Source organism: Furipterus horrens, unplaced genomic scaffold (genome assembly GCF_987537825.1).
Source record: "Furipterus horrens unplaced genomic scaffold, mFurHor1.1.pri manual_scaffold_4, whole genome shotgun sequence".
NCBI lineage: Eukaryota > Metazoa > Chordata > Mammalia > Chiroptera > Furipteridae > Furipterus > Furipterus horrens.
Window position 1 is genome coordinate 189,939,902 of NW_028327174.1, and position 18,781 is coordinate 189,958,682.

Genomic DNA, 18,781 nt, shown 5'->3' on the forward strand with positions numbered 1-18,781 from the left:
CTCTCCACAGATTCCCACAGCACCGCCCTCCCCACCCATTACCTTTATATGCACCACCTTTTCTCCTGCTACTCGCCTCTTCTCTTTGACTATGTTCCTTCCATCTGGACTGCTCTTTGGTTGGAGACCACACCAAGGGTCCGTGAACTTGCTGTGTGCTCAGCCCGGAAGCTCTTCCCTGGCTCTCCCGTTAAGGACCCTGCACAAATGTCACCTTATCAAAGGGCTCTTTGCTGTCCAGCTCTATAAAATAGAACCCCCTGCCTAGACACCCTAGACCTCTTATCCTACTTTCCTCAGCAGTGTGTATCCTTGACAGAGTATACATTTATTTGTTGATTGTATCTTACACTAGAATATAATTCAGGAGGGTAGGGAATTTTTTAAAGAGTTTTAGTCACTGTTGTACTCTGTTTTTTCTTTTTTTTCATGAGTGGCATACAGAAGTGGGCAAAAGTTGGTGTACAGTTGTGAGTATGTGCAACACAGAGTTCAGTCTTATATTATCAATATGTATTCTTGTATTATATATTTTTCCATACAAACTGGAAACCTACTTTTGCCCACCCCGTACAATAAGTACTCAGGGAATGTTTTTGATTTGAATAAAAGATACAACAGTCCCTTGTGCAGGTAAGTACCGTCTGTTTGTCCTTGCTAGAATCATTACCATTGTTACTACCGGCATCGCTTTCACTGGTACCAGACTCCTTGCATTTATTACCTTAGTCGTCTCACAGAAACACACTGAGACTCAAGGACCTTCTTTTACATACGAGGAGACTAGGCTGACAGCAGTGAAAGCACCCATGTGAGGCCCAACAGCCCGAGAGGCAGAGTCACCTGTCTCTTTAACCCAATTCTCTCCACCTCCTGGGGACCCCTACTTTGTCAGTGGAGGCATGGCGTTCGTCAGTGGGGTTCCCATATTAAAATGCTGTCTGTGTCATTGCTAAAGAGTTTGTCTACGGGAAGATCTTTAAGAGATATCACTAAGTGAGGGAACAGTGAAAACCACTGTATGGTATTTTATGTATCTTTTGTGAAATATCAGGGGGGGTAATATTTAATCTTATTTTCTTGGATTTACGTACCAAAAAAAAAAAAAAAAAAAAAAAGTGGAAAGATACTCAAGAAACTAGTAACAGTGTGTGGAGGCCGGGAGAAAAAGATGGCAGGAAACAGGAAAAGGGGTACCTCCCCTCACTGGGTGTGTTTATTCGTTCGGCAGCCGTCCGTCTCAAGAGACGATGGTGTAGCTTCTTAAGAGTCTATCTGCACCGCCGAGAATGGCTGTGCAGTCCGACTCGGGAGTGACACGGTATCTGTCTCCTCCCGTGTTGAATCGACGTCTTGCGATGACGCTGGAGTGTCCTCTCCAGTGAAGCTGAAGCTACAGAGCCTGGGCAGGGTGATATGGAGGGTCTGCTGTTGCCCATGCAGCAGACCCGGGTGTGTTTATACTCTTTTTGTTTTTGAACTTTGTGAATTCAATGTCTATAAAATATAATAATAATAAGCCTACCAAAGTTTCACAGCCAAGAGGAACCGAAAGGGACAGACAAAAAAAAGTAAGGTAGTAACGAAGCTGGCCTTACATTTCCCTCCCTTGACCAAACTTCAGACAACCTTTGTCCTGACTCTAGGGCCCTACCCTCCCTCTTTTCAAAGCATTTTCTTCAGCAGTGTGTCACTCTAAATGCTTGCTCTGACCCTTTAACACGTAAACTTAAAAAGCCCCTTGCTAGAGTTACAATCCAGCAATGTCTTTCTCAAGGACCCGGGAACCACCGCTTTGAAACGTACTCAAGATGGAGAGCAGCAAAACACACGTGCAAATTCCGGAATAGCTGCCCACGTACAGGACACATCCCACTGGTAAGTCCTACCGTACTTCCCCACTTGCTCAGCACAGCCGTGAACCCTCTCCTGCCCTTCGTTTCAATGGCATTGAGCTCAGACCTCTCTCCCCCATGGCAATAACCTTGAATAAGGTCTTCCTTGCCTGTTTGACACTGTGTGGTGCAATTTTTGCTTTGATAGTCATAGCGCTAGGTAAGATCCTGGATTGGAAAAGAAAAAAACAAAGTGGGGGGCATTCGGTAAGGACTAAGGTAATCTGGATGGACTGACTTTATTCGAGGCTACTGCAACAGGGCCACTGCAATCTAACAGACTTAGTACCAAAAAGAAGTATGTAGTCTTTTCTCCTTTATACCAGTGTTTGACTAGATGAGTCCTGCTCAGCTTGCATCTCCAGAACCTAGCACATAGTAAATACTCAATGTATGTTTATTGGTTTAATCATAAGGTTGATAGACAATTTAACTGCAATGCAGTTTAAATTCGAAGTAGGTTTTCACCTCCTTTGAAAATATAGCTGCATACCTGTATGACCTCTTTGCTTGTATATTTTCAGTGGCTGGGTCCCCACTAATACCTTAGGACTGGTTTGAAACAAACAGAAACTTGAAGGGGCATCTCTTGCCGTAACTTTGTTCTTTGAACTATGAGATGGCAAAGAAGACTCAACTCTTTATCCTGTTCCTTTCCTTTCGCTCTAGAAAATATTCAAAACAAATTAAAACAGCTTCAAGGTCACAGCCAGCACCAGGGCCCTTGCCAAACACAGACAGGTGGCTGGCTGGCTGTTGGGAGGGTTAAGGTTCTTCCAAAGAGGTCGGGGATGTACTGAATGAAACAGGACTGGGCTACCCCAAAGCCTGCGGCTTCAGCTCCTAACTTGTGCCTGCTAATTAATTGCACACATAATGGGCTCCTCTGAGGACCTTAGGAGACATAAAAATAAATGCTCATGTTGGACTCTTAAGAGCCACCTTTGAGGTGTTCCACTAGATTATCATTAATAGTCATTATTCAGTGGTGATGTTACATAAAACCCCAGCCACTGCCCTTGGAGCTTTCTGTATTAATTCATAACCAATAAACCATGATCATAGCTTTCATTAGAATTGTTACTAAGTATATTTCTATTCAGGGCATCTCCCTGAAATGGAAATATTTCCCTAAAAATTAATTTTCTTGATACACACGCGTGGGCTGATTAATGTGATCTTAGAATAGACACACTTTTTCATTTCTCTGGAAGGAATACAAAGCAACTAATGCTGATGGATTAGCACCCACATGATCCCGAGTGTGTGAGGATGCTCACTCCGGCACAAACATTCCAAGTAAGTGGTAACTGACAGATCCTCAGATTCAGGTTAGGAAAATGTCACTAACATTTGCACACGGCTTTACCCTTTACAAAGCATTTTAGCCTGACTTTTCTCATCCGTCTCCCTCCCCACAACAGTTCTCCTGTAGGACTGGAATTATACTGTTCCCTGATTTAGTGGTGAGCGAACTGGGCTTAGAAAGGTTATAAGACTGTGCAAAGTCATGTAACGTAACCATAAACGGTCCCGTTCCTGTGGTACTTAAGTAACCCTTCCTGATTGAAAGCCCATCCTTCGTCATAGTTCATCTCTACAATCCCGGATCCACCTGGATGCTCATGTCTGCAGGTGCGTCCTGCTCTTAACTTGCCCAGAGCCCCCTCCGACCTAGCTCACTATAAATCACATCCTCTAGGTGCCAGCCAGCATCTCTTTCAGGAGGTCTTCTCTGCCTTTCACCCACACCAAGGCTAAGAGTAACCTTGACTATCTGCTTCATCTTTTCCTCTCCAGTGCTTAGTACATCCCAGGCACTGGACAAAAAGGTGTTAAATGAGAACCAGCGGCAAAAGCCAGGACTGGACTCTCTGACCTCAAGTGCAGCCCTTGGGCATCATCCGACTCTCTCCTGTAATTAACAAAACAACAGCACCAGTAACAAATGACTTCTGAGGTGCTATGATTTCTTCAGAGAGTAATATACCAGGGTTGCCTTAGCACAATGCAAATAGAATAGGATTTCAGCCCCGTGGCCTCCATTAATTAAGGTTCCTAATGCTCCGCCAGGGGTTGGGCTGGCTTGTACCTTTCGAGTGTTCATTTATAAAAGAGCTTGCTAAGCACATTAGTCCATTGGTAGTGCAAACAAGACCACCAGGAAAGGCAGAAGATACTTAGAAGAACAAACTGCCTGGAGTCACTTTGTAAGCACCCGTTATGACCAAACAATCACTGTGCTAATTAAAATTGCGCTGCTAATTACAATCACTGTGCTAATTACAATCTATCCTTATCTGTTGGGTACTTCCCCATTGGACTTTTCCTTCTAAGTCCTTAGACCAGCCTGAGTTACGGCCTGCATGTGAGTGCAATGAACTTGAGGTTCTCTTAAAAACTGTCTCTGTTTTAGATGCCTCGGTGATTCCGATGGGCTTCCCACTCCTCGATAAAAAACCTGGTTAGGGATTTTGAGCCAGAAAATTAGAAACGACACAAAAGGGAGGAGCGGGGGAGGAGTGAAATGACCTGGTTACTGTTATTGTTTTACCACCTTTTGCAGACCAGAGACACATTTTTAGGTTCATTGGAGAACTTTCAGAATATATTATGTATAATTTGTTTTCCTCATAAAATGACCACGTTTGGTATATTCAGAGATGCGAACATTGAGAATAAAATTATAAAAAATGGAAGTGGCTATTTTTCTTTCTTCTTTTACTATAATTAGCGAGAAAGATTAGAGTTCTTATTTAACCATGGATTGGAATTCACTTCCCTGCTCGCACCCCCCCCCCCCCCACACACACACACAAATGAAGGCATCTTTCACTAGGTCTTAACTCTACGATCTTCTCTTTGTCCTCAGTTAAGCTAATGCATGTTGAAGGTATGGGAGTTTTGTCTCAGCACTTAAGAATTATAAACTTGGCCAGGCCAATGTCCCCTCCTAAATGGAGGTTTTCCTACCTTTCCAGAACTCTGTCTTCACCTCTGACCTGGACAGACTGCAGCCCAGCTCCCCACTGGAAAGCACCTTCAGCTAGCTGCACCCAGTGACAGCTGGGAACACACTGCAGGGACGCAGAGGAGGCTCTGGCCTGGGCATCCAACCGTGGCTCTGGGACAGTGCAGTCAGGACAAGTGCCTTCCGCACTGGCACTGATGCTCAGAGCGTCCCTGTACCATCAGTGAGCAGAACGGATGGACAGATCGATGTGACGATACATCGTGCTAGGCTATGCACCGATGCGCTACATTATGCCCTTGAATTGCAGGCCAGTGCTGGCCACCTTGGCTACGGCATGCAAGTCAAAAACACAGATAGTTGGTCACTCTGGAGGGAGACTCCTTTGAGACTCCATGGCCCTCCCATGCCGTTGGCCTTGGGATTCGGTTCCTGCTTTCAAACAGGCAAATGGAGGAGCCATAATCCTTCTGTAGTCTTCGGCATAACCTGTTTTCACATCTACCCTCAAGTTCAGTTGAACACCTTACTTTTCAAAGCTGGTCCTCAGATCCAGGAGTTCATCTGGAATGCAGAGTCTCAGGCCTTACGCGCAATGCACTGAACCGCAGCCTGTATTGTAGCAGGATCCCTTCGAGATCTGTATGCACGTGAGAGTTTGAGAAGCCCTGGTGTGATGCACGTGTATTCAGTTCTGGCTATAAACAGACATATGGAAGATCCCTACCTTTAGATGAGATTTTCGTGTGTAATAATATGATAGTTATTCCTTGCTTTCCTGCACTTTGAGGATCACATGGCTTGAGACCATACGCATGTGCATGTGCACACACGGTGCGGAGGCTGTAGAGCGGGGAAGACGGCAGACCTTGGGTCCTAGCACTGTGACCTTGGATGCCACACCTTGGCTCTCTGAACTTCAGTTTTCTCATGTAGAAAGTATGATAATGATAGCCAACTTGCTGTGTTCATATGTGTCATGGGAGAAATATCTGCCTGTACTTCTCCAAGACAGGCTTTGGAAAATAAGGAAAAAGAGTTTTACATTATCAGTCTGTGTCAGGATATTGAGAAATGCCCAGAGGATGTGAGGTGTTGATGAGAGAGAAAGGAAATCAGGAGAGGGAGGAGGTGAGCAGGACTGACGTGCAGACAGACCAGCAGGGCTCACGGCTTCACCTTCATTCTGCCTGCTTGGATATGGCTCTTCTAAGCTCCATGGTAAATATTTTCCCGGAGGTGGGAGACTCACACCCTTCTGGAACTTGTGGGTATGGCCCATTATCAAACCCCACACAGGACACACGTGCATCTAAATCCCACGTTTCTAATTCACTGTATTTCACTGTGGGCCGCTCAGACTGAAAGAAGAGGCCACCCTCTAGGACACAGGTGATGCGACACATCGATCAGCAAGATCCTGTCTTTCCAAAGGCTGGATAAACACATGCGAGAAGGTGACCCTAGGTTGCTGCCCATGCCACCCTGCTGACAGGGCTGTACGCCTCCCACACCCACAGAGCATGAAGGGCTGCGTTTCTGTCCCTCCCCCGGGCATGTCACCAAAGCTGGCCTTTGCCTAAGAGTCTTTCTAAGTCACGGACATGGCAGTCTCCTATGACACCTGGGTCCTTCCTGTCCACAGAGAATAGGGACGGAGCAGGTGTCAGTCTCACTTCAGCATCACAACGCCACCAGCAATCAGGAATTATTATTTTTTTTCCTAATTTAGTGAACGAACTAACGTGCCTAAGGTCACAGAGTTGAAAAGTAGCAAACTAGGACTCAAACTGTAATGCTGGGTATCTTAGACACAAGGCCAGTCTATCCCACGTTGCTGGATAATGTGAGCCTCCTGGGAAAACAATGAAAATCACTTTTCCAGGCTCCTTATCTGGGGAGAAAAAAACCACTGTTGTGTCTCGGTGCAGCCCTAGGTGACCAGCAGAGCAGGAAAGGCGTCACTAAGCCCCTGGCCATGGACGTTGAGAAGAAAGAGTGCTTCATTCTACCTCAAAAGCCCTCAGTCTTTGTGTAAGTTTTGCCTGAACCTTAATTTTTAAAAAAGGCAACAGAAGCCAGAAGGGGAGGTGGTCAAGAGCAATACAGCAGGAAGTGGCAGAACAGGAATGGAAACTCAGCTTTCTGATTCCAGGGCCTACGGTACACCAGACATGTGGGTCTTGACTTCTGCATAAAATGTCAGGAAACCTTGGAGAAATGGAGACACAGAAGAGAGATTCTTTAGCAGCCAGCCCAAGAGTCAGAACCCAGGGAGAATCGCCCCTTAATGTCTGCGATTCAGCCTACAACTTCTGTCCTCAGTCCACTTCCAAGATCTTGCCAATGGATGCCCCTATAAAGGAGCATACAGTTGTGGCTCCAGAGGGCAAGTTGAGGATTTTGCCAATAGCTAGAATATTAATGCACAGAGTTGCTTGGGAACAGTCTTGAGAATTGAAAGCTAATGATACTATTAATTAGTAATCTCTCCACCACCAGCCTCCTTTGCTTTCTCTTGTTACAATAAGATCACGGTATACTGCAAAAACCCCAGGGCGGAGAGTGTAGGAAAAGTTTCTAGGTCTGGCTCTGCCGTGAATTGGTTATGGAACCTTGGCCTTGGCATTACCATTTGTGGAGCGTAGAAGTTGGATCCTATGTCTCTAAGACTTCAGTTTGGATATACACTATTCCCTCACTTATCGCGGGTATCATGGTCCAGACCCTCCCGCAAAGTAGGAACCATACATTTATTTTACACTCTTAAACCTATGTAACTTTAACAACATATGTATACGGTACCACAAAATCCACTATAAATAATTAAATATAATATTTTTAAAAATCCCGCGATACAGTGAGGCCACGATAAGTGAACCGCGATATAGCAAGGGACTGCTGTAGTTAGTGCAGCCCCACAGACTGGGGGTTGGGATCCTGGCTTATTCATTTAACTAGTTAAATGGTTTTAGGTCATTTACGCAAACATTGTGAGCCTCAGGTGTCTCATCTATGAAATGGGTTGGGGTGCTCTGTACAAAATATTCCCCACGGTTCTTCCTTCCATAAAGTCTACGGTTATTTGGGAATTAAGTGAAGGAAATTGACAAGAAGAGAGGTCTTTCGACAGCCTTCAGAAGTGGCCGTATGAAGTGGGAGGGTGCCTGGGGCCAGGGAGGCACACTGCTAAATGGGCTGTGTTGTCAGACCCATGTGTTGGCAGTGCTTAGTAATCGGGATTGATGTCCCACACATTTCTGGGTCTCTGCTTCTTAGCACGTGATAGGGCCAAATGTCCTTGCTCAGCCTCTTGAGGGGCACCGTGACCCTGGGACTTGATTTAACCAGGGGACTGTGAGCAGAATGTCATTTGTAGGGGTAAGAAGAGCCAAGTTTCTCTCCCACTATTATCGTGTCCACGGAAGCACATGAGGCTGATACTTCTGTGAGCCCGGATTCCCAACAACCATAATGTGCGGTGCATGTGGCGTGAGCAACACCTGCACCCTTGCCTGGGAAGCCATCATGTTTCTGAAGTGGTTTGTTACCAGGCACAACCGAATGCGTTCTGGTTGCTACATCCATTTCCTCTTGTAAAGCCAAATCCTTAAAGGCTACTTTACAATAGGTATTGGAAAGATTAAATGGGAAAATAAAGTATGTGGTACAATATCTGGGACATAAAAAATATATACATGGTTAAAGGGTAGGGGGAGGGGCAGAAGAGAGGGAAGAGAAGGATCCAGAAGCAGCAAGTACAGCTGACCATTGCTCAGGAAGGCGCTAGAAAAACCAAAGCTTTGGAGGCCACTTAATAAGGGACTTAGGACCTGCAGCTAGGGAACAGGTGGGCGTCACTAGCAAAACTCAGCCTTCCTTAAATCCTTAGAGCGCCCTTCTGTCTTGCCAGGCGTGGGTGGGTTGGTGATGCCTCATCCTGAAATCATCGCACAACTTACCCCAAACGGTCCTCTTATGCCGTTCCATATGCACATCTGAGGAGCAGACCCGATTAAAAAGCGCCATCCTCGCATATCTTTCGTGAGCTCCTGAGGCTTTCTGTAGGTCGTTCTTGAAGGCTCATGAGCAAATACCTGCTGCAGGCAGAACCACCTTCCTTTTGACAGGGCTTTTGCAAAACCTACCAGTGCAATTTGTTCGGCCCCCATTCCCCAGCAACATCTCCTCGCTGCAATTTCTGAGACTGCCGGCTGAATAGCAGTTCTTGACTGATGTTTATCTAAATCCAGGCAATCTATAACCAAAGTTGACCTTTCTTTCTTACAGGCATGAGGTAGGATGGATAAGGATGGGGAGGGAAGGAAGTAAACATCAAACAAACCAACAAAAGATCAAGTACCACCAACGCTGGTTGAGTTTATCGCATCCCAACAGCCTGCCAATTCCCTCATTGATCAAGAGCTCAGGGGAGGGGATTCTGATAGTGACCCCACAGAGTCCCCCAGAACAACACAGGGCAGCAAAAGAGATTAGCACGCGCAAAGCCCAACATCATTTTCTGGGCTCAGGGGCGATTTGGAAGTGCGATCTTTGACTCTCCACGTTTCCACAGAACCTGACGGTTTACTAGAGGCTGTTATGTCCATTCGATTCCATCGGAACTTGATTCCTAATCCAGGGCTCTCTCCTGGCATCCACCTGTTTCTTAAAATAACCCTCATTCACTCCTGGAGATAAATTCCCTTGTGACTTTACAATGAACTCTGTGTCTTTTTCCTCTCTCGGTCAGGTCTGTCCTTGAATCCTTCTATCTTTCACTCCTTTCCAGACCTTTCCTCACCTGTCCCCTCAGCTCTTTAACCCTGTCCCCGCTCTACACGGCTTTAATTCTTTCTGTGCTTCCCTCCTTCCGTCACTCAGACTTACCAAATGCCTCCTCTCTCTTGGTCTCTCTCCTCAGGTCTCTGTGTTGTCTCTGCTTCTCTTCACCACTCTTGCCCTGTCTCTCCCTTTCTGTGTGGGTCCCCTAGTAAGTGCCGCCCTTCACCTGCATGCACGGTGGCTGCCTGGTAACCCCTGGACTTGTCAGGGTTCTAAACATCTCTGCATGCTCACCTCCAGAGACAGGTGGCAGCCTGTCTCCCGAGGAGCTGGCCCGCAGGGGATTGTCCCTGCAGAATCATGCCCATGGGGGTGCCTTTGCCTTAGACCCCTTCTCAGTTATGGATTTGTCATCTCTCAATGGCACTCGGTCTTCCCTCTTCGCTAAGAGCAAGGATACACCAGGTGGCTCTTCGTACCACAGGCAGATAACGGATATTTACAAGTTATATGCACCCTATCACACAACCAGAAACCAGAAAACTGGTTTGGGAGTCACAAATGCTGCCTTTTAGTCTCCGAGGGGCCCCAGATCTTGATGAGCCCTGGACCAGTCATATTCTTTCCTGGGCCTCGGTTTCTCCCTCTGTACCACAAGGAGTTAGTGCTGAACTAGCTAAGCTTTGAGTGCTTGTCCGGTTTGGAAACTTGGAATGCAAGACTTTTTTGTGAAGCAGAAATCCAGGCTGCCTTCCTGGAGATTCAAGAGAGGACATGAGAATGCAGACCTGTCTTCCCTGAGCAGTTGCTGGGTGTGGGGATCCGGGCAGGGGCAGGGAGAAGAATGAAGCAGAGACTCTGTAGCGGGTGGAGAATTTGAAATCCCAGGCCGGGCAGCTGTCAGGAAATGAGACATATGGCGGGACAGCAGGTGGGGTGCCTGCTGGCTCCTCGGGAGGGCTGGGCTGCAGATTACTTGGAGCAAGGAGGGAAAGGATGAAAAGAAGAGGAGAAATGATAACGGCCTTTGATGCTGCAAAATCTGCAGGACTGATTTCTGGAACTTGGGGGACAAAGGAGCTGCAGACCCCTCCAGTCCCCCCCCCCCCAGGTCCTGTCTGGGGCTCAGGAAGGGAGACTTGAAAGAGATAATTTTAGATTCATCAGAAGCCGCGTGGTGGGAAGTCACCTGCTTTAGTACGTGGCTCCGAGAGGGACATAGTCTGGAGATGGAAATAACTGCAAAGAACGTTTACCTGAAGCCAGCGATGAGAGAGCTTAGGTGCAATGGGCTCCTCTAATATAATGGTTATCTGGGAAATTCTCTAAATCTTGAGGCTGTTGTCAAAGAGGAAGTGTGGTCTGTTCACTGTACTTTCCCCACCCTGCCTCCCATGAGCAAATCAGGGCAGACACAGACCCTGGCCATTCACAGAGACAACCTGAAATTGAATGGTTGGGAACAATGAACAGAGTCTTTGAGGCAGAAATAAGAACTCCTGATGGGCTAAAATTCTGTCTGAGCCAGGAGACTCCCCAGCCAGACTTGAGGAGCCCTGCTGCCTTACTGAGTAGTGCGTTGATAGTGAGAAGGCAAGTGCTCTGGGCCATCAGGAGATCTGCGATCATGGGTTTGCTCTGCAATGACTTGCTCTGTGGCCTTCACCAAGTCTCTTCACACAAAAAATGAGATCCTGGGATTCCATGAAGCCCCTTCAATATACAGTATCTCACAGCCCAGTGTGGATCTTCCTTTTGGACCAAGCTAATCTTCACGCAGAAAATGAGAGCTAGTGCATTTGATCATTGATCATATGCAGCCACTCTGGAAGTTGCTGTGAAAAATCAAACTACATAAAACATACACTGTGCCTAGCACAGAGGTGGGCATCTGATAAAACATCTCTTTTTGAAGAGGAGATGGGGGGCCCATGCTTGTCATGTGTGGGACCAGGACTTGGAGCCAGGTCTGTCTAGAGGTCTGTTTTCCTCACTCTCCCTCCTGCGTATTGTCTGGGCTTCTGCGGTCTCCTCCTTGGACAGGAAAATGCCCTTATAGCTCTTATCACTCTTTGAACTCCAATTCATAAGCCTTATCCTCTGAGAAGCCCTTTATGAAGAAATTGATTGCAATTTTATGCATAAATAATGAACTATCAGAAAAAGAAAGGACACAATCCTGTTTACAATTGTATCAAAAAATAAAATGCCTAGGAATAAATGTAACCAAGGAGGTAAAAGATTTGTACTTGAAAAATTCTAAGACACTGAGGAAAGTAATTGAAATAGTTACAAATAAATGGAAGCATGTACCATGGTCATGGATAAGAAGAACAAAGCAATCTACTGATTCAAGATAATTCCTATCAAAATACCAATGGTGTTTTTCACAGAGCTAGAACAAAGAATCCAAAACTGTATATGGAACCACAAATTATTCCTTGTAATTCTTCTCAAAAGCCTTCACATGGGAACTCTTTGGGAACCTCTGGACCACCACTTTGCAAATTAAATTTTCATATATATTTTTTCAATACCATGGGTTATCTGCAAGCTTTTAAATCCCCTTCTCAAAGGCAAGAGACAATTTCTTTCTTTCTTTCTTTCTTTCTTTCTTTTGGGTCCCACACAGCATTATTCTATCCATCATGATGCTCAAGACAAAGTTTAACAGATTTTATTAAAACTGTAGAAAAACAGTACTTTAGAATCTTATTATTGAGTAGTTCATCCAGAATGTCCTTCAGTTTCTCCCTGAGTTTTCCCAATAATGTAGCATTCAGCCTCTGCTTGAGCATCTGAGGAGTACAAAGCAATTTGCTGGGAGTTGGAGGGCTTGACTCTGCCACTGAATTGCTGTGTGGCCACCAATCATTCCATCACTCTTGATTTCTTCTTCAACCTTACCCTTCTTGCCTACACCTGCTCGCTGGACCTTGTCTATTATACCTCCCAACTATCTCCCAATATACCTTTTTATCTTCAGTGTTAGTCCCATCATCCTGCTTGAAGTCCCCAACTGTCTCGCGCGGCTTCGACGACAAACACCTAATTGACCCTCCATCCCGCTCTCCCACTGCGCCCTCGCCACAATCTACTTCGCAGGCAGCCGCCATGAGACTGAAGAATACAAAGCAACCCTGACACGCTCTCCTTGAACCGCTGAGAAGTCCTCCCATCTGCTATCCGGATAGAGGAGAGGCCTCCCAGACTCCCACTTACTGCTCGGGCTTCACCTCCGACCTTCCTTCCCTCATTTGCTCAGTTTCAACCTCACCAGACTTCTTTCCCTGAAGTCAACCGGTTTGTTTTTTCCTTCTCACAATATCTGTCTCCGCTTGAAACCCTTTCCGAGGCTAACGCCCACGCGTCTTCCAGGTGTTAGTTAAATGACGCTTCCTCTGCAATGTAGAGTCCAAAGCCGTATTATTGTTTTCTAGTCCAACAGATGTGCTACCACCACTCTCTGAACCTAATCAGATTCCACTGTTAATCGTGTTCCTGGAACCCTGTATCTCAACTTCATCGTCTCTACCACAAATTAAGTAAATGCAGATCATGATCACACACACACACACACACACACACACACACACACACACACACACACACAGAGTACCTACACCACAGGGTGTGGGGCCATTTTCATCTCATTTTCCATTGTATCCCAAGTTACCAGCATAGTACCTGGGACATATGAGGGGCGCAAAGAGCATGTGATAGCTACGTGGGTGAATGACTTCAGAGAATTCTCACTTCCACTGGAGGAAACAGTGTTCCCTCACTTATCGCGGGTATTAGGTTCCAGACCCCCACCGCGAAGTAGGAACCTTACATGTATCCTACACTCTTTAACCAATGTAACTTGAACAACATACATATACAGTACTGCAAAATCCCGCAGTATAGTGAAAAATCCGTGATAAATAATTAAATATATTATTTTTAAAAATGACGCGATACAGTGAGGCCATGATAAGTGAACCGCGATATAGAGAGGGACTACTGTAATGAGGTATCCTGAATTAGAGGACAAGGGCAAGGTTTTGGGGTCAGCCAGACTTATATCTCTTGCACTACATGGTGACCTTGAGGAAGATCACTTTACCTCTCCGGTGTCAACTTTTCAGTTGTTAAATGAAGGTCATGGCGCCTCAAAGGGCTTTGCTAATGAAGTTAAAAAGGCACTCTCCTGGCCCTCTCACTTCTGGGAAGGGGGATTCGGGAACAGAACCTCACTTAACATTTCCATTTCTTCTGTATAAAAGGGATAAGAATAGCCCCTGCTTCCTAAGACCCTTGTGAGGATTACATAAAATAATGGATTAAAGGGGCTTAGTGGCTATTGTTATTATTCTTATAAAAGCTTGATATATAGAAATTCTTAATAAACAGTCGCAGGTATTAGCACCCCTATTGCAATTACCCCTATTGTTAATTAGATGATGGAATAAGGATGGTGATTATTATAATGGTCATGTTTCTTATTAATTCTGATTTTATTGATATAACTTCAAATGACGGGGACAATCCTGCTTTGTGATAATATCCTGTCATATATTCATGCAATACTGTCTAAAAGTATAGTTTTTTTTTAAAGATAATAATTTCTTCTATATGGAGCAGTTCTTCTCATGCTTCTATCTATGGTCTTTCAGATTCAGAGGCATTAATACATCCCACCCAAGGGCTTTTTTCTTCAGGTAGGACAGCTCCAGTTTCTTCATCTTTCCCAGGAAGCCTTTCACAATTAGATTGCCTGTCTAATCTTCATATAATTTGGCCACCCAGTCCCCATTCTGTCTGCTCTCATAAGAGAGTAGTCTCATCTTTTAATTTCTCATGTGCCTCTGTATTTATTAACAGGGAAACAGGTCTTTGACATAGTGATGAGAGGAAAAGAAAAGCAATATCTAAACAGCTTTACTGAGATTTGGTGTGCGGGTGCATGTGAGTGTGTGTGTGTGTGTGTGTGTGTGTGTGTGTGTGTGCAGAATGTACAGATGGAGAGGAAGAGAGAGAGAGAGGGGTGTTTTAAGAATGTTCAAGAAAATGTTAATTCTGCGTATTTATGGGTGCTGTTAATTTTATTTTCTACTTCGTTAAATGTCTTTATGTTTGGACCGCTTGAGTAGTCTACGCAGAACACCTATTTTGTAATAGACTGAAAGATTATGTTTTTTAAATCCATTAACTGAACTTACAGGATGATTTAATATTAAATTTAAAATATGTGAACGGAATTAGAAAAACAGGATAAATAAGGGCTAGGTCAGTGGAAAAGGAACCTCCTGTAGTGAATTATTCTGGCTTCTAACATCACTTGAGCGGGCATTAGTGAGCGTGGGAGCTGCTTGCCAGTATTAAGAGGATTCTATCTGATGGGGCCCATGGCTCCTCCCCCAACCCGCATGTCGGGTCAGTAACTCAACCCCTGAAATGCAAGTATCTGCCCCATACCTAAAGGTCATCTGGAAGACTTGGCCTTGGTTCACATGCTGGGTCCGGTTGTTGTACCCATGTAGCATCTCTCCAAAGAGGGTGTCGTTGAATTTGGAGTCAGGTTTGAGGCACTTGGGGCCCTCGCAGACATCAGAGAGCATGAGGCAGGATTTCCCATCAGGAGCCAGCTTGTACTCCTCCACACAGCTGCGTGATAAAGCAGAGCCGAGAATTAGCGCCGCAGGCTGGTTGCCGCCCCCGCCCCCCCCCCCCCCCAACGAGGTGACCTAAAACTGAGGCCCGCTCCACTTGCAAAACAGGTCAGAGTTTAGAAAGGGAGAAGCTATTCTGGCTGGAGTCTATCTAGGGCCCAGGTGTCTTGAGAGAAGCACATTAATCCCACAAATTGGTGAATTCGAGGAAAGCCATTTGTGACATTTTGGCGGAGTCGAGGGGGAAATCAGAGAGCACAACCACGCACAAAGTGAGTTTAAAAACTGTTTTCCGTGAACACACAGACTTTAAATAGCATGACAGATCAATTCAGTGGGAATTACCAACTAGTTCATCAAACTGGAATCTATTCCCAGTGTATCTGTCGACGAAGGTTGAAGACGATTGCAAAGACAAGGTTTTTATTGCCCTTGGAGCTCCGAGGTGACCCTTCCAGGACCGCTGATTGGCCACGCAGCAGCTGCTGCTGTTTCTGTTCAATTAGCAATGTCAGCAGCCTCTGCTGCACTGTAACTACCCAGTCCTGACAGCCGAAGGGCCCTTTGAGGAACAGCGGGCTCCTCTATGGACCAAACAGGCAGCTGAATGGGATGCGGAAATAATACTTGCAATTTGGGGGTTTGCAGTGGCAAAGAAATCTCTCAGAGAGGCACAGGGAGAAGGGAGGAAGCAGAAAAATCAGCCCCTGAAAAATCAACCCATAAACTAGAATTCTTTGCATGTCTACCTGCTCATGGTCCTGGCTAGGCATTAGGGATATTATGTGCATAATAAATAAGACAAGAGGGGCACAACTGGAAAGATCTGTATTGGTATCACCTTTGTTCCTTTGGACCAATTTAACTAAACCCCAGCCAGTCATTTAACTTCTTCAGTCTCCAGTTTGCTCACCTGTAAAATAGGATAGACACTCCTAGTCTACCTTAATTTACTAGGGTGCTAGGAGGCCCCATGATATATTGGCAGCAAAAAACAGTTAGAAATGGCAAGGTACTTAACAAAAATAATTGTAGTAATGGCGACTATGGTGGTGTTTCTATTTATTGAGTATGTAACATCCACTGAGTACTTTGCATATCTATTTTCTAACCGTAAAAAAGGATTTCAGCTTTGCTCATGCCTGCTGTACACAGAAGCAAACCGAGGAGCCAAGAAATCAAGCATGTCACACCATAAATGGCAAAGCTGGCATTCAAATTCAGGTCTGTGTAATAACCAAGGCATCTTTTTTTACTCTTGTTCCTCCAAATCCAGCTGTTTCTATTTGCAAGAAATGACCCTGGTCATTCCAACTGGAGGCAGTAGGAAGCAGGCAGCCTCTTATTTGCCTTTCTTCCATGAGGTGGAGCAAAGATCCATTGAATCTGATCACAAAGAGACTCAGGAACTCACATGTAAGAAGGGGGAGACTCTGTGAGAAGGTTTGGGTAGAAAACGTTCCCAGGTGGCAGAAACCAGTAGCTGATGCGAGAGGCATGAAACCCAACTCAAGGCAAAGCTGAAAACTTGACCCAAGGTCACTCCAATGAAAAGCCAGCCACACCTCATGCACAAGGCAAGCTGTCGCTCTCCTCTGGCTCCTCCTCTAACCCCAGTTTATTGCACAGACACAATAACTGTCTTTCTAATGTTTACATGCTCTTGCCCAAAGCGCAGTAGAAAGTTCTTGGAAGAAGGCTTGTGCTGGTGCCCTGGTTAAGGATATTTCCCTTTCTTTTGCATTTGTTAAATGAAAGTAACTCTCTTTTAGTAAAGTTGCAGTACAGATAAAGTCAGTTATATATACATGCCGAGTATATGGCAAGTGCTTGATGAAGTCTAAATTCATCCCTTTATGCTTGAGGTTCCTGGCACATATGAAAAATGGTTTATTAAATAGAGCTGACTCTCAACCTCACACAGACACGCAGACACACACACACACAAACACACACACATAATTATATTTTTGTTGTAAATGATTAACCCTTTGAGTGCCAAAGTCACTGTGAGCAATGCTGACAAATTTTCCCAAAAGGGCCAGCGTCGCTCCCAGTGACTCTTTTTCCGATGGCTATAAATGTAAATAACAATGGAATAATTCATATTTTATGTTTTGTTCTTTTTTGTACCTCAGATTACATACTGATATAATTTTTTTCTCATGTTGATCCAAATTTCGTATTATGCATGACACTCAAAGGGTTAAATATTACAGACGTCTAGAAAGTAAAATGTGGAAGTTCTCCATTTTCCACTCCATATATATTCTAACTTCCTATTCCAGTGGTCATCTTATTAACTATGATGCATTCTTCCAAAGTTTTATTAATGCATTTAAAGATACACATTATACATCATATATTTAAAATGGTCTACCCAGAAAGTATCCAGCCATGCAATATGAAAAATAGAGACATTTATTGAAGAAGATACAAGATACATGAAACATTGTACATAGGACAATGACCCCTCACTCCCTACAAAGTGGGGACCTTGGGGCCTCACACAGTTCTTTCAATCACCATCAGCTGCTCCATCATATTTTCCTGAATTTCCTCAATGGTTTGAAATCTCTTCCCTTTCAAAAGTGGTTTTAGTTTGGGGAAAAAACAGAAGTTGCAGGGTGTCAAATCTGGGCTGTAAGGGGGCCTGAGTCACCCATGTGATTTAATGTTTTGCCAAAAAACTGTATGATATGTGATGCATGAGTGGATGCATTGTCATGATGAAGCTGCCAGTCACCTGTTGCCCATTGATGCGGCCTTCTGAATCATCCAGTTTCCACCTTCATGGAGGAATGTTCAATCTTAGCTCCAAATCTGATGAACATTCGTTGCTCTGGTTGCTCAGCCATTTCGAATGCGATGGCCACACAGTACCCATGCTCACTCAATGGCATCTACTGTCCCCACTGACTAGTACAGTGAAGTCCTCATTGTTGGTGCATGCGCATTCCAGTCCACTCTCCTTGGCTGCCAGGTTAAATTGATGTCGTGCAAACCATTCTTGTTATATTAACAATGGTTGGACTTTTTCAGGACTAACTAGATAGATAGATAGATAGATAAAGCATCTGTACTAATACTATTTCTTGTACATCTTTTCAAGTCTGTATTCATAGAGATCTATTTTTTTAATGGTTATTTGACATTGCACAGTATAAATGTACCATAATGCTTTTAGGTAATCTTTACTGATGGGAGTTTTGGTTGTTTATAGCTGTTTGCTATTACAAATGGTGCTATAATAAAGACCTTTGTACATATATCATAGCACATGTGTGTGTTTCTGTCAAAGAGACTTGTAGAAGATGGATTGCTGGGTCAATAATTTAGGAATCCCAAAATTTTGATAGAACTTCTAAAATGACTATCTGCAAGACTGTGAGTTTACAGCTCTGTCACTGATGAATGAGGGAGCCCGCCACCCACTTTTTTCATGTTCGTTATTGCCAATATAAGATGGAGGAAAA

General features: G+C 44.7%; 1 protein-coding gene across 3 annotated transcripts in view; it reads right to left on the reverse strand.

Moving 5' to 3' along the window:
• Nucleotides 1-18,781, reverse strand: part of ASTN2 (astrotactin 2) — an 839,367-nt gene that overhangs the window by 280,990 nt on the left and 539,596 nt on the right. For all 3 annotated transcript variants that reach the window (XM_090274637.1, XM_090274635.1, XM_090274634.1), the window contains one exon: nucleotides 15,112-15,300. In XM_090274637.1, the coding sequence (XP_090130763.1) occupies nucleotides 15,112-15,300 (189 nt within the window). The remainder of the gene's footprint in view (nucleotides 1-15,111; nucleotides 15,301-18,781) is intronic.